General features: G+C 34.7%; 1 protein-coding gene across 1 annotated transcript in view; it reads right to left on the reverse strand.

Moving 5' to 3' along the window:
• Positions 1–15,503, reverse strand: part of LOC106873159 (uncharacterized) — a 161,723-nt gene extending 146,220 nt beyond the window's left edge. The window contains exons 1-9 of the mRNA XM_014920386.2: positions 15,273–15,503; positions 13,832–13,989; positions 12,445–12,578; positions 11,346–11,558; positions 9,532–9,764; positions 8,272–8,429; positions 4,642–4,778; positions 3,650–3,859; positions 632–864 (exon numbers count right to left, since the gene is read on the reverse strand). Coding sequence (XP_014775872.1) covers positions 632–864; positions 3,650–3,859; positions 4,642–4,778; positions 8,272–8,429; positions 9,532–9,764; positions 11,346–11,558; positions 12,445–12,578; positions 13,832–13,989; positions 15,273–15,481 — 1,685 coding nt within the window. The 5' untranslated portion in view covers positions 15,482–15,503. The remainder of the gene's footprint in view (positions 1–631; positions 865–3,649; positions 3,860–4,641; positions 4,779–8,271; positions 8,430–9,531; positions 9,765–11,345; positions 11,559–12,444; positions 12,579–13,831; positions 13,990–15,272) is intronic.
• Positions 15,504–17,303: the final 1,800 nt, after the last annotated feature.

Here is a 17,303-nt window from a genome sequence, read left to right on the forward strand (position 1 = left end):
TCAGTGCACTTTCACACTCAATATTTATTCCAAGCAGGAGAGAATTTCTATCATCCTAGTTTCCAGACCACCAGACCATGTGATTTCGATCTTATTGGGCACTTGTTTGCCAGGCATGGCGGTAGTCTGACCTTGCTTACAATATATAAAAAATACAGTGTCATAAAATCACTGATTTTGTAAAACATTGTAAGGTGAACATCATAACACAGTAATCTTAAATGATGCGTTTATACAAAAAGATGAAAAAAAACCTTCCTTAATATTAATCAGACTCAAGGTGGTGAGCTGGCAGAATCATTAGCATGCTGGGCAAAATGCTTAGCTGCATTTCATCTGTTTCTACCTTCTGAGTTTAAATGTTGCCAAGGTCAACTTTACTTTTCCTCTTTTGCTGGCCTTGTGTGAATATTAATGAATATTTATCAAACTCCATTAAGGATACAAAGGAGCAGAAACCTATACTATAGGTAGCAAAATCTTGTGTGCTGATCAAAATAATGAGATAAATAAAAATGTTAGTTTTTAAAAAATTAGTGAATGTTATCAGTGCCTGGAATATAAAAATACACAGAAATAGCAAAAAAAAAAAAAAAAATATTATTGATAATGTAGTGTCGCATACTCTTACCTTGATACCATTAACTCTTGTTCAAGTTCTTTTAGCTTTTTTTGTAATATTTCAAATGTATTTCCATAAGCTTTGGAATCCAACCAGTTGTTGTTTGAACTTATGAAGAATTGTGGGGGATTTTTTGTTAAAGAATCCATTAAATTTTGGAACTGGAACATTTCTTTAACAATTTCAAAGTAACTGACAGTTCTATGAATATTTTCTGGATCAGTTGTCAGGAGAACATACATCTACAAAGGAAAAAGACATATCTAGCATTTACTATTTAGAGCAACAATAATGAAGAAGAGAACAGCAAAACCAATAATTTCTAGTAGTTGTGCCTGTCACACATTTTAGTGTGTCATTAAATTGACCCAAGTACATGATACTTATAACATTCTCTTGTAAGAATTTATCTAAGTACATCTATATTAGTGAATATATATTTATTTCTCAATTGAAAAAGCCTTGTTATGGATTCAGATGCAGTTGTTGTAGACCTATGATTGAAATGTTTGTGATACAACAACTTTATCCGTTTTTTTGTGTATTGCATATCTAAGTCTGTATTATGTGTTTCTCCCTTTCTTGGATGGTTGGGTGTAATTAAAAAGTTAAGTTTTCTTCTTTAATATTATGTTAAGAAAAAAGGTGGCAAGCTGGCCGAATCATTATTGCACCAGGCAAAATGCTTAGCATTTCAACCATCTTTACACTCTGAATTCAAATTCTGCTGAGATTAACTTTGCCTTTCATCCTTTTACGGCCGATAAAATAAGTACCAGTTGAGCACTGGGATCACTATGATCAACTTACCCCCTCTCCTGAACTTGCTGGCATTGTACGTAAATTTGAAACCAATATTAAGTCAAAAAATGTTTTGTGTAAATTTATTTGTTGTATATGTGTAATTTGTATCAGTGAAATTATGTGCTTGAATATATGTTCCCACTTCCACCTCTGTCACTTCACATCTATCTTTATATTATCATTCTTTCTCTCTCTTCACAAAACTTTAACTTGTTATGCAACTGTCGCTATTCACCGTTGTCTGATGTAACATGCGTAGGATGGTGGATACCACAAAGATGATGAGAGAAGGCAAAAGGAATGGAATGCTTGTATGAGCCCAGCCAGCTCCAAGGAGCAGAGCCCATTATAGTAGCAGCAAAAAGGGTAGAGAAAGAGAAAACAGCTTGCCTGTGGACAAAAGGTTGGAGAGTGTTTGTAAATGACTTTATACCACTCAGGCGGCCATTTTGAGGTTGTGTTCTAGGATTTCTGTGTAAGCAGCAGTATAGTATCACTATTTCAGATTTGAGTGCAATACTTCATTGTGAGTTTCTGCTCATTGATAATCGTTGGAAGATTCTCTTCTGGTTATGAAGAGAAGGAGAAGTCACTGGAATGTGATCCTAGATATGTTTAGAAAATACTTTTACCATGAGAGACCTTCTAGTGAAATCCAATGATTAGAACAACTTCAAGCATTCCAGCTGAGTGCTCATGATTAAGGTGAGTGAGGTAGTTTATTTAGTGTAAGTTTTTTCATATGAATAGCATTTGTGTTTACTTGCAGTTGAAGGATGATACTTTTTGTTCATAGAGTCAATGTGTATTTGTAATGTAGCCTTAAGTTGTGAGCAATAAGTTGTAAGTTGCAAGGTTGGAGAATGGTAAACAGGAATGGAGGATAACCTCATCAACATAAGAATGGGTATTGCTAAATGTGGCAGTAAATGAGTCACTGAAGAGAATGGAAGGCAAAACAAACACTGGGGCATGCCAGAATTGATAGTATAGAAAGAGCTCTGTCAATACATGGCAAGAGTGTGATCTGAGAAGAAGCTACTGAGGAAAGAAAAGAAATGGGTGGAGTTCATAGACAAGAAATTTTGACTGGTGATTTGTATGCTGGCCATAGTTGAAAGTTTTGCTGATGATGAAGGTGACAACAATTTTCACCAAATTCCTCAAAGGCAAGCACTCACTGGTGGGTGACAGAGGAAAGTAGGTCATCAGTAGGTCTTACTTTTTGGATCATGGAGGGAGAGAGAGTGAGAGAGAGAGAGAGAGAGAGAGAGAGAGAGAGAGAGAGAGAGAGAGAGAGAGAGAGAGAGAGAGAGAGAGAGAGAGAGAGAGAGAGAGTGATTCACTGCATTGGCAGAGGCTGCTGTTAATGACTGTCACCATTACCTAAGGATATTAAAAGTGAGGGAAAGAGGATGACAGTTCACAGGCTCAAACAGCTTACCTTTCTTGGAGCTGAGACATATTGTAATGCATTTCCAAAGCCAGGGTAGATCCTTTTAGAGTGGAAGGAACTGAGTAGTTTGTGAGTTTAAGAGCTAGCTCTAGTGCATATAGTTCTACTCTCTTCATTCATCCAGGTGTTGGGAATAAGTATGAGATCAATGGAGTATGTTACTTGTAATAAACAAATGTTTTATCTAGAATAGGATCTATATCTCAGATTCAAAATTACAAGAGCTAACTGAATTAGAGCATCTAGATCTAAATGACTAAATGCCTATTGCATTATAGTTACAGTATTACAAAACTAATCAGGAAATTTCTGAGTGATATGAATTTTATCTTATTGTGGACTTCAATGATCAGTTTTTTAATTCTAGTTTCTGTAGTCAAACTCTGTTGGATAGAAAAATTATTTCACTAAACTCAGCATTCTACCATTAAATTTTATATTACTATTACTGTCTTTAACTGTAATAGTAATATTACTATTATTGTTTGTACTGTCTATATACTGTTTATAACAAAGTATCAATTTGAAACTACATGAACAAGGCCACTACAGTTGTGTTTTTGTTAAAGATATCATACAGTGATGTGATATGAACTTTTAGTTGTTTGACATTCATTTGACTCAGAACTCTGTGGTTCAACTAAATTGTGTTTAGTTGCTGGTAAATAAATGATATATGCAATAAAATTATTAATAGACATAATTGCTTGATAACAATATGGAATTACAAAATGCTCATAAATGTATGTGTTAAGCAAGAAACTTACGTTATAAATGTAGGTACTAAAGCCTTCAACGTTCTGGCTTAAATCCTGTTCCAAAATGGTAAAATTGGTCTCTGACAGAACCTTGTTACACACGATGCTATGTATATGTGTGGTGTTCATCCGTAGATATTCGGTGTCAAATATATGTTCAAATATAGACATATTAGCACAAAGTTTATCCCAAGTGATATGTGGTAGTATATGTTGTACCTTTGAAAGAAAGTGAAAGAAAAAGAATTGCTAAAAACAGAAATCATTGCTATAAACAAATAAATGGATAATATATAAAGATAAAAATCCATCAAGTTTGACTGAATAAGGAGAAGCATAAGAGTTATTCACTATTAATAATTCCAATGCTGCTCCTAATTCTGTCAATGAGATGCAATTATTTAGGTACCAATTAGCAAGACATATTTATTAACATACAATTTATTGTATTGCATTCAGGGGAAAAGATATGTAACTAGGAATGTTGTTGTTGTTGGCACTCTGTCGCTTATGACATCAAGGGTTCCAGTTGATCCGATCAATGGAACAGCCTGCTCGTGAAATTAACGTGCAAGTGGCTGAGCACTCCACAGACACGTGTACCCTTAATGTAGTTCTCGGGGATATTCAGCATGACACAGTGTGACAAGGCTGACCCTTTGAATTACAGGCACAACAGAAACAGGAAGTAAGAGTGAGAGAAAGTTGTGGTGAAAGAGTACAGCAGGGTTCGCCACCATCCCCTGTCGGAGCCTCGTGGAGCTTTAGGTGTTTTCGCTCAATAAACACTCACAACGCCCGGTCTGGGAATCGAAACCGCGATCTTATGACTGCGAGTCCGCTGCCCTAATCACTGGGCCATTGTGCCTCCACATAGCTAGGAATACTATATTGCTAATATTACTGGAATTTTCATTTGAAATTTGATTTTTAATTTTTTTTTTTATAAAATCATCAGTGAAGTGAAAGAGAATTAGAGCTGAGAAATAACAACTACTTACTTCATCTGGACGTTGAATCAAACGATACATTCCGTGTAAAAAGATTTTGAAGAAATCAGGTGCCATTTCTACGAAACCAAATAGTTTTTCCAACTCATTTGACTTGAGATAGTCCAGAAGGATCAATGTGTCTGTTCCTGTAAATACAAAATGAGCAGAAAAACTAATGAGAAACAAAGAGGAAAATATTTTTAATAAATATCTAAATTCATATCAATTATGCAGTTAAAAAATTAAGATAAATTGAAGTACAATTTTTAAAGCCTTTGCTGTGAAACTTTAAATATGCATAAACTCATCTTGTTATTCTCTTCCCAGACAGGAATAAACATCACTTGTTCATATATCACCTTAAATGCTACTTAAACCAGAAACAAATCACAACTTAGATATAACAGCTAGATTAATTCAAATACTGTGCATTTTTCAATAGTATGATTAAATAATTAATAAATATTTATGTGCAATATATATTTAAGTTTAACTATACATAAATATTTCAAAACTTAAATGTACAAGGTACATTCAGAAAGTATCTGATTTTATTTTTTCTGCCAAAACTAATGCCACATGGAAAAAAACCATTTGAGTTGGAGGTGACACCACCCTTTCCACACATACATAAACATTTCCATGCTAGTATGCCACCTCAATTCCTGGCTGTCACACCAAGAGTACAGACAAGTAATGCATACTTGTCAAATTTTCATTTTCACAGAACACAACAAGCAGAGATATTGTATCAAGTTTTGTCAAAAGCTTGGTGATACTCAAGCGCAAACTATCCAGAAATTTCAGAAGCACTTTGGTGATGATGTCACGAGCAAAACTCAGATCAGGGAGTGGTACAACTGCTTTAAACATGGTTGCTTCTCAATGGAGAGCGAGGCATACTCAGGCAGACCACCCACAAGCTGAAACTAGCAGCTGATGGAGATGGTTTGACAACTGGTCATAGAAAACTACCGTGCAACAATCAAGGAAATTGTTCATGAAGTGAGCACAGGATCAGTGCATTTCATTTTAATGAAGGATTTGTGCAGGTGGAGAGAGGTGGTGAAATTCATTCCCCAGGAGCTGGCATAGCAACAAAGGCAACTCCCCATGGAAATTGTTCAGGACATGCTGGACTGTACAAACCACGGCCCAGACTTTTTGAAGACCATCATCACTAATGATGAGACATGGGTTTATGGTCTCTGCTCAATTCTTTTAGTCATGCATGGAAACGAAAATTCGATGAGTGTTCACTACATGTCTGAACTCTAGGCATAACAGCCAGGAATTGATGCAGCCTACCAGCATGGGAATTTTCATACAGGTGTGAGAAAGGTGGTGTCGTCTCCCACCTAAAGGATTTTACCCTTGCAGCCTTAGTTGTGGCTGGAAGAAATAAAGTCAAATACTTTTTGAACACACCTCGTACATAAAATATCCATAAATTAGTTTATTCAAATCCTGATGAATAAATGACATGCAACTTAGACTGGCCACAATGGTTAACTCCTAGTATGTCATTGACTAAAATAATGGTTGCTACAAGTTCTCTATGCAAGTAAATGGATGAGAGGATACTTGTCCTTTGGTAAGTGGTTAATGACCCAAGAAACATTTGAAGACAATCTCCCTTATTCTCTTGCATGCAAAGAAAACAAGGTGTATTTACTTCTTTAATAAAGACATTAAAAACCATTGTTTAACTTCTTCAAAAATTTATCTTGAGTCTTTTAAATAATTTTAGTATATTTTTGTGTTATATTTTTCTTTTTTTTTTCCATAAAAGTTACCAAATTTTCCATGAAGCTCTGGGATTTTAATTTAAAAAATTTTTTCTAATTTGTTTATATTACCATCCTAGACGTGCTTTGCATGGAAGACTGGAAACAAACAACCTTGCTTGTATGATGATGATGCCCATTTACAAATACCATGTGATGTCTAATGTAAACAAAGGTTTGCACTTGTGCATACACACACACACACACACACAGGCATACATATATATATATATATATATATATATATATATATATATATATATATATATATATATATATATATATATATATATATATGACAGACTTATAGACTTCTTACCAAGTCCACTCATAAAGGCTTTGGTATGCTCAGGGCTATAATAAAAGACACTCAACCAAAATGCCATGCAGTGGGACTGAGTCTGAAATTATATGGCTACAAATTCAACATCATAGCAACACAGCCTTACATGCACCTATAACTTTAAAAATTAATACTATTATGGTAACTTCATCAGATATTTGAGGCCAACGGATGATCCAACACAACTCAGAAACTGAAAGCCCTAGAAAATGAAATAAGCAGCACACAAATTTATATGATATCAAAAACACTAATCTGAAAATACTTAAGGGGCCATGAATAAATATTGCCTTGCTTGGACACAGGTGAGAGTTGGCAACAGGAAAGGCATCCAGCTGTAGAAAATCTGCCTCGACAAACTCCATCTGGCCCATGCAAGCATAGAAAACTGGACATTAAAATGATGATGTTGACGATGATGATGGTGATGATGATGATGATGATAATAACCATGTTGACAATGACAACGATGATGACAACAATGACGACGACGACAACAATAATGATGATGATGATGATGATAATGATGATGATGATAATGATGATGATGATAATGATGATGATGATAATGATGATGATGATGATGATAGCTGGAATTTATATGATATAATAGAACAATCTACAATACAGTATCCTAAACTTTTCTGCCTTGAGGCACCCTTACATAGCCTTTTAGAATTCCATGACACCCCCATTAGAAAATCTAATATGACAGTTGCTTTTTGATTCAACATGAATATAACAAAATTTTGTCCCTAGATTTTAATATCTGTATAAGAAAACTATGTCCTTGGAATTGATAATAAAACATTTTCTTTATTTCACCAATGTTGATATAATAAACTTAAAATAGATGACAATATAAAAATGTAACAGACAACAATACAAACTAAAAGATGACAATAATAATATTTATTGTTAAAATAGTATCAAAATGTATTTTTGACTCTAAACGATCAATCATGATACCACATATACTCTTACTCTTTTACTTGTTTCAGTCATTTGACTGTGGCCATGTTGGAGCACCGCCTTTAGTCGAGCAAATCGACCCCAGGACTTATTCTTTGTAAGCCTAGTACTTATTCTATTGGTCTCTTTTTGCCGAACCGCTAAGTTACGGGGGACGTAAACACACCAGCATCAGTTGTCAAGCGATGGTGGGGGGGACAAACACAGACACACAAACACACACACATGTATGTGCATGTACACATATATACATATATACGACAGGCTTCTTTCAGTTTCCGTCTACCAAATCCACTCACAAGGCTTTGGTTGGCCTGAGGCTATAGTAGAAGACACTTGCCCAAGGTGCCACGCAGTGGGACTGAACCCGGAACCATGTGGTTGGTAAGCAAGCTACTTACCACACAGCCACTCCTGCGCCTATGTATGTATATTTCATGGCACCCTTTGGTTGATCTTGTGGCACCCCAGGGTGTCACAGCACACCTGTTGGGAACCTGTGATCAACAAAATCAAATGAAAATGAATAAGACTAACCTTTAATTTTCTTCAGATGAATATTAACAAATTTGACAGTATAGTATTGCATCAGAGTGTTAATGTCTAGTTCTTTTGAAAAATTGGTTGCAGATGACAATAAGTTTTCAGGAATAAAATTCATGCTTTCATTTATTTGAATAAGAATGTTCAGAATACTGTAAAAGAGATGAAAAAGCAGATTAAAAAAAAAGAAAAAAAAAAACAGCGATAAGCTCATGCAATAAACAAACTATGTGTTGTATGATGTAAACAAGAAGGTGATATCTTTCCGAATGTAACATTGCCATTAGAACAGCAGAAATAACGGGTAAATTACTTAACAAGGTGGAAAAAGTTGTCAACAAACAGCCAACTGGTTCTTAATTTTTCTTAATTTTTCGACTCTGAAAGGATGAAAGGCAAAGTTGACCTTGGCAGGATTTGAACCCAGAACATAGCAACAGGCAAAATACCGCTAAGCATGCTAATGATTCTGCCAGCTCACTGCCCTTATGATGATGATAACAACAAGAAACTATTTTCAACTTTGCAGCTGTTGGACAAATACAAAAGAACATTGTTATTGTTATTTGTGTAGCATAAACTACACAAATACTTATTATGTGTTTTTCCAGCAAACAAGCCTAACATACATATCAGAAAAAAATTCCACTTTCTCATTTGTGGTTTATAGTAAAATATCATTTACTTGTTTAATGTTTGTTTTCCCCCCATACTTAATGGCTGTTTTTTTCCCCTGTGCAACCATGGCTTGAACAGGAACTGGCTTTGAAATAGGGTTTATGGCTGGATGTACCTGCTTTTGAGGTGCAATGTTTTTATATTGCATAACTCTTCAAAAGCATAGAGTGACTGTCATCATGACAATAAAGGATTATCAGCATCAGACCCTTTCATTCACATGGTGACCTGTGAAAATCAATGCTTATCGCCCACCCCACAACAGACGATGGGCTTAATAGAGTTTCACCCTAGCAAATTCATTCTACAGAGCAATTGTTGAGGACATTTGTCTAATGTACTGTGCAGTGGACAAAACATGAACTAAACATGCGGTCAGGAAACTGACCTCTTAACAACACAACCCTAAGAGTGTTTCTGTATAGAAGATTACAGTTCATTAATTTTTTAACTGTCAAAAAAAAAAAATATATATATATATATATATATATATATATATATATATATATATATATATATATATGTATATAATGAATAGTAATATTAAAAAAATTAAAAGGAACATCAAAAAATTACCTTTCTACGTCATAGTCACCACTGATATGATCCCATTGTAAAGTAAACAATTGTAAGGTTTGTAGATATTCAGTTTTAATTCTGTTTAAAAGGGACATGTCAAACTTGGAAGAAATGTCTTGATGAATAAGTGATGTCAATACTTTTTGAAGTTGCATGCTGGTTTGTACTACTTCAATATAAAACTTGCCAGGCAAAAAAGTATCAGGTTTAATATTTTCAGCATCTTGAAACTGAGAAAATAGTATAGAGAAATGGTTCATGGTTAGAGATATCACGAAGCTGATAAATTTTGATGAAACAAATAAATTCCTTTAATTCCAGACAAATTCCCATAATTCTAAACAAATTCCCATAATTCTAAACAAATTCCCATATTTCCATATTAATTAAGAAGTATATATTTCCAGGTAATGAAATCTTTACATTTGATAGCAATTCTTGTAAATTATTGGATTGTTGGGATAATATTGGCTTCAAATTTTGGCACAAGGTTAGCTATTTTGGGGGAGGTGATAATTCTGTTAAATTGATCCTGGTGCTCAACAGATACTTATTTTATCAACCCTGAAAGGGTGAAAAGCAAAGTCAACCTCAACAGAATTTGAACTCAGAATATAAAGACAGATGAAATGTCACTAAGCATTTTGCTTGGTGTGGTAATAATTCTGCCAGTTCACTGCATTAATAGCTGGGATAATACTGAAAATGTCATCTCACTGTAGGAAATGAAGAGAGTACATGGTAAAAGGATTTTTTCACTTGTTTCTTTAGCCATCTGGAGTAATCTGATTGGTATGGCATATGTGTATTCATACTGGTGTTCCATTATATTCATAGACAAGGCATTTGACTCTCAAGGGGAAAGTACAAATGGCTGTAAGTAAATACAGCAAAGGAGTATTATTCATATCATTCATTAGTGTAATCGGTAATAGTATTACACAACCAGTGAATGATTTATAAATTGTAGTCTCAGGATCACTTCCATTTGCAAAGCAAGGGCATTATGAAACCTTTTGATTCAGAAAAGTATTAGCAAAATATATTGAAAATTAATTATATACTTATTACTTGTATCATACTTCTGCAGTTTATAGTGGTAAAGTGATAAACATCATCTAAGCAAACTGGACAATTAAGAATTGTCTGCTTCTTATTAGTGACATGGGAAAAGTTTCAATTATGTATTAGTTATGACTCTTCTTAATATTTAATTAGGTATGGGAAGTTCTACATTTAAGAATGACACAGGTCTGCAGCCAAAAAATTGTTTCAAATTTATTGGGTGAAAATGATCACTGCTGATTTCATCCTTTCATTATGTATTCTCTTTCTTTCCTACATTAAGATGAACTTTTCAATATTATCTCAGCTATTATGGCAGCGAATTGGCAGAATCATTAGCATGCCAAGCATGTCTTTATATTCTACTGAGGTCAACTTTGCCTTTCATCCTTTTGGGGTTGATAAAATAAATACCTGTCGAACACTGGGGTTGATTTCAAAGATTAAAAGGATATTATCCTATCATGTGCAGTTTCTTCACATAATCAATCTCTGCAGTTTGCCATTTTGTCTGAATTTGACCATTGTATTTCATTATTATTATTAACTGCCATATTTAAATAGACTATGACAGTATAACTAATAGGTGTAATTTAAAAAAATAAGCATCCGGTAATGTTTAGACTGCTTCAGCAACACAGAGAGGTGCTATCAAAATTAATCATTAACCAAATTCTGGAAAGGATCCTGTTTGTAATCTAACACTTAATTTCAATTATTTTCAAAGAAGACAAAATTCTAATTACCTGTTTTATAAGCTGAGGCAGACCTTCCAACATTTCAAACAAATAAGTTAATTTGGTTTCATTCCTAACATCCAACATTAGGTCACAGAATATTACTTGTAAGGCAGTGATATTAGTTCCTTTATTTAAGATTGATGTTGGAACCAAAATCTGGAAACTTGTTGTATTCTGACAAATGCTATCCACAGTTTCTATGTTTTGCAACATTTTAAGCTGGGAAAATTATATATTTAAATAATAAAAACAGATTAATTAATTTTCTATATTTTTTTATTTGAATTAAGTTTTAAATTAATAAAAGTTGATAAATGTTCAAACAGTTCCTCAAATGCATAAATAATTTTAAACAAATTAACATCCTGATATATACAATTAGTATAGTACATAACTAGTATATACAATTAATATAGTGCATAACTATATACACAAGTATATACAACCAGGTGAGAGTTAATTGACGGAAAATAAAGACAAAGCATAAAAGGTAAACAGTTGTATGTAGAAAACTGACATTTAAAGTTAGATAAATAGATGTGCTAAGTTTTGGGCCTAAGCTATCTTTCAGAACTCATATGGGTTGGATGAAACTTGCATAGCCAGATGACTTTTCTCTATATCAAGTCTTATTTGCTTTTCAAGTAAGGTAATCTACTGGTATTTGCAACTCAAATCACTAAGGTTGTGGGTTATGATTATTTGTACAGAACACAAAATAAATATCACCAATACCTAAGTATGTATCACCAAGTAGTGAGATACACATATAGCCACACATGTTGCACATGCGTGCGCGCACACACACACACACACACGCACACACGCACACACGCACACACACACATGCACGCACATGATAGTCTTTCAGGCATTTTCCCATCAATCTAGTTTCACTTATAAGGCATTGATCTGTCCAAGGTTATACTAGAAGACACTTGCATAATGTGCCCAAAACTACAAGGTTGTGAAACAAACTTTCTAACCATACCATGAAAGTATAATGTATTAATGGATTTTAAGACTGAAGCATAAGACACTAATTTTCATATCAAGAAATGCCCATTTCAATTTGGCATTCATTTCTAATGTGAAAATTTTTTACCTTTTGTGGGTCTTTAAGAACATCAAGTAGCAAGCTTAAAACAACATCCGTCACTTCTGGAGATCTTTCTATTAACTGGAACCACTTGAATAATTTTGCAGATGCCTCTATATAATCCAGGATATTAGAAACGTCTACAATATATAAACAAGCATAAAATGAAAATTAGAACTAAATAGTGATTTCACAATATGCTTGATACAATTTTATTTAATTTAGAATCGGTTGTTGTTTAACCTCAAGTCAACCTTTAACAGGCTGATCTATGTTTGAACAGAAAAATTGGGTATTATTACCCTTATGAGGCAGTAAAAATTGTCAACAAACAACCTTAGGAGCTGAACTCACATCCCCCAAGACACCAGTGCAGTGCTTTTTTTTTTCCACCTTGTAAGGGTAATAATACCCAATTTTTCAGCTGTTTTAATGGTAATACTGCATTTAAAATATTACTTTCTTGTCTGCATCATATGATACACATTTGACACTTCTAAAAACAAATGTAAGTTTGCTTATATACACACATGGTTGTTACATTTCTAAAAGCTATCTATTTAGCGCTTAAAATTGGCAGCTATTGATGTCGATGGGCAGTTTAGCTTAATGGTAAAGCTCTCAGCTGGAGTCTTGTGAGATGTGGGTTCAACTCCCATGGCTTGTTGATAAAGGATAAAAAGAAAGATCTCATAGAACTCCAGGACTTTTGCATGAAACCTATCATTGTGTTTAGCCAAAGGAACTTTTAAGGAATTTGATTTAGGAAACACTGCCTCACAGTATTTAGCTTGTGTTTAAATATTAAAAAACAAAAAGCTCAAAGGTCCTTTCTCAAGCCATAATCTCATAAGGTCAGTTTCCCAGATTCTTTGGCACATATATTCTCCTTTGGTAAGGATACTGGTCTGGCACAGGGTTATTCATTTTTGCCAGCTGAGTGGGCTGAAACAACGTGAAATGAAATGTTTTGCTCAAGAAGACAATGCATCACCTGGTCCAGGATTTGAAACCAGAATCCAATCATAATGAACACAATACCCTATACAGTAAGTCACATGCCTCCATATTTAAATATTACCATCTAATGTCAATGCAACATATAGTTATATTCTGGCATTAGGAAAGGCATTCAGCCATAGAAACCATATTACAACACACAACTGGACTCTGGACAGCTACCCAGCTGACCAGCTTCTGTCAAACCGTCCAACCCATGCCAGCATGGAAAACAGATGTTAAACAATGATGACGATGATGATGATAAAGATGATGATGATTCTGAGATTAACTGAATTGACTATACTCTTTAGTTTGAAAAAAATAAAAAAAGGCCTTATTTCCAACCAAAAGAAAAAAATCCTCTCATAAAAAAAATGTGCATTAAACTTACCATCAATTGCTTGAATCTGGGAAACAAGAAATTCTAAAACAATCTGAGTTCTCTTTAGAGAGCTAGATTGTAAAAATAGACTTTGCTTGATTGAAAATGGAAGGGAACTGTACCCTAAGTTCAAAATATCATCAATAAGATCATATCCTGGGAAAGGTCTGAAAAATGAGAGAGAGAGAGAGAAATTGAGTATCAGAGAAAAATGAGAGAGGCTGAGGAGAGAGAGAAAACAGAGGTACAGGTACTTAGGTAGTCCAAGAGGAATACAAATAGTGAATTAGCTGTGATGTATATATATTTAATGAAATGCTCCATGATAGTAAAATCAACAAAAAAGTAATCTATCTGGTGAGAGACAAATATTATCTAATAGACACAATACATGTTTTTATGTGTTGCTAATAATTTCATATGTTGAGAAATATCTCAAACATATTCATCAGACACAAACCACTTATCATATCATATGTGGTTTGTGCCTGCATTGTGTCTATTATTGTACATGTATTGTGTTTATTGAATGAAAGCGAAATCGTGATAGCACTACCGTTCGAGCATGATCGTTACCAGCGTCGCCTTCTTGGCACTTGTGCCACAGCGTCGCATTCCTGGCACTTGTGCCGGTGGCATGTAAAAGCACCCACTACACTCTCGGAGTGGTTGGCATTAGGAAGGGCATCCAGCTGTAGAAACTCTGCCAAATCAGATTGGAGCCTGGTGTAGCCATCTGGTTCACCAGTCCTCAGTCAAATCGTCCAACCCATGCTAGCATGGAAAGCAGACGTTAAACAATGATGATATATATACATATACTACAGCTTTTTTCAGTTTCCATCTACTAAATTCACTCACAAGGCTTTAACCACCCATGGGCTATAGTATATAACACTTTCCCAAGATATCACGCAGTGTGAATGAAATACTGAAATTGAAATCACGAGGTTTGGAAGCAAACTTCTTACCACAACGATATTCCTGCACCTATGCATATAAAAATGGACCATTAAATTAATTGCCATTGTTTCTTGAAATTTTCCACTTGGATATATAAGTGAAGCAGTGAGATGAACTGAATGATTTAGTAGCATGCACACACACACACGTACGCACACACACACACACACACACACACACACACACACACATTCACATATATGCACACCCACACATGCACGCGTGCACACGCATTCATTCTTATGCTTATATGTACAAGCACACTGAGAAACATAATAAACCAAGTGTTCTCATTTATTTGGAGATAGGATAGGAACTGTCAACATTTTGACTTGTAGTCCAACATACTATAAACATAGAGCCCCACTTTCCTCAACTCATTGCATTTACAGCTTACCTATGTTCAAACTTCTACATTACTTTTCATCTTAATATCTAAAGTCAGTTTTAAACTGATTATATAACAAATATTCAATGAATTCCTTACCCATTTGCACTCAAGATGTTTTGCATTTCTTTCAGCTTTTTTGACAGTGCTTTTATCATTTTATTGTAAGCTTTTTCCATGTTGCCAGGTAATGTAGTGTTGAGTTCTTCCGGGAAGGATAACAGCAACAATAAGTTTTCAAAGTGCTCAATTTCTTTTACAACAGCTGAAACATTTATGGCCAGTTTTGAAGAATCCTTGACTACCATTGTTTTGTTAAACTGTAAGGAAAAAATTTTTAAAATTTAAAATAAGGTAGAGTATCTTTCTTACAATGACATGTCATTGGTGTTTATGACTGCAAATTCTTTTATTCCTATATTTTTTTACTTGTTTCAGTCATTTACTTGTTTCAACTTAAGGATTTTAAGTTGAAGAAATCAACCCTAGGACTTATTCTTTGTAAGCCTAGTACTTATTCTATAGGTCTCTTTTGCTAAACTGCTTAGTTACAGGGATGTAAACACACCAGCATAGGTTGTCAAGTGATGGTGGAGAGCAAAAACAGACACACACACATGAATATATATATATATATATATATATATATATATACGATGGGCTTCTTTCAGTTTCCTGATACCTTAGTAGCTTCTAGGTGGAAGTGAAGGCAGCATGTTCTTTGTCTATCTCTTTAACTTCTTGGAGATTTTAGGTAAAATTATACTCATGTGTCCATCTGTTTTAATTTAATTGAATTCTATGTCTTTGTGCAGCTGAGGATTGCTCTGCATTTAAATTGATGTAATGGTTGCATTGTTCAATCAAATGGAGTTGCGTGAAACAATTGTACTGCATTAACTCTGGATATCCTTGTTGCTTATTTTGATTCTAATCACCATATATATATACAAAATTTTTTGTAAGGTATTTCTTTCTGCAGCTTGTCTCTTTCATATAGCTGCAGTCCTGTATCAAGCAAAGACCAAAATTGGGGCCCTGGCATCTGAAATGTTGTTAGGTACTCATCACCTTCTATCAGATGAACAATGCCATCAGTAGATGTACCACATCAGCAGTCTATAAAAGACTAGCAAGTGATAAAGAAGAGTGACAACATTCTTGGGAAAGTACTGAGCATCAATAAGAATTAACTGGTGGACCTGTTCCAGAGGGCTCTTAGACTGTGGTCTTTGGATACCTTGTGAAGAGCACTACCAGTGTGAAATAAACTTTACAGGTGTGCAAGTGCTATCAACGAGCTTGTCTGAAATGCTTGAAATGTAATAAAATCACTCTGCTCCCACTTGTTTAATGTCCAGGCATTACTGACTATTGTCATACATAGGATGAATCTGGTTATCAACTAAGTTTATAATGTGGAGTCTATGCAAAAGAAGTTGTATGGTGGATGAGACTGAAAATCTTGAAGAAAGACTATTCTCTTTGGTTAAGCTCTCACTGACTTTTTCAAGTTCTACTTAAAAAGAAAAATGAAGGTAGGGAAACTTTTTTTAAATGTGGATAACAGTATAGAAAATAGTAGGAGTCAATGAATCTACTCTTAGCATGCATCTGTTAGTTAGGGAATGGCAGTTAAGAAAGGGCATTTGTCCTTAGTTGTCAGTGTGATCATGACTCTGTAGGGTTCCTTCATTATCCCTAGCTGGACGACTGTATCATTATTATTCATTTGTATGCTATGTATATATATATATATATTTTTTTTATCTCATTTCATTCTTTTCTCCTCCTTTGATTTTTAAGTAAACTTCCTCACTTTATGCAATTTGTCTTTGTAATGTCCTCTGCAGCACAAAAAAGAGATTATTGCTGTCACCACCACCACTACTGTTACTGCTGCCGCTACCACAGCTTCTGCCACTGCTGCCATCACTGCTGCAACTTTGGTTGCTGTCACCCCTGCCCCTGCTACCTTCGCTGCTGGCACTGCAACCACCACCACCACCCTCATCATTACTACTACTACTACTACTACTACTACTACTACTACTATCATCATCATCGTCGTCGTCGTCGTCGTCGTCGTCGTCGTCGTCGTCGTCGTCGTCGTCGTCGTCGTCGTCGTCG

The sequence above is a fragment of the Octopus bimaculoides genome, chromosome 1 (genome assembly GCF_001194135.2).
Source record: "Octopus bimaculoides isolate UCB-OBI-ISO-001 chromosome 1, ASM119413v2, whole genome shotgun sequence".
In the NCBI taxonomy this organism is placed as follows: domain Eukaryota; kingdom Metazoa; phylum Mollusca; class Cephalopoda; order Octopoda; family Octopodidae; genus Octopus; species Octopus bimaculoides.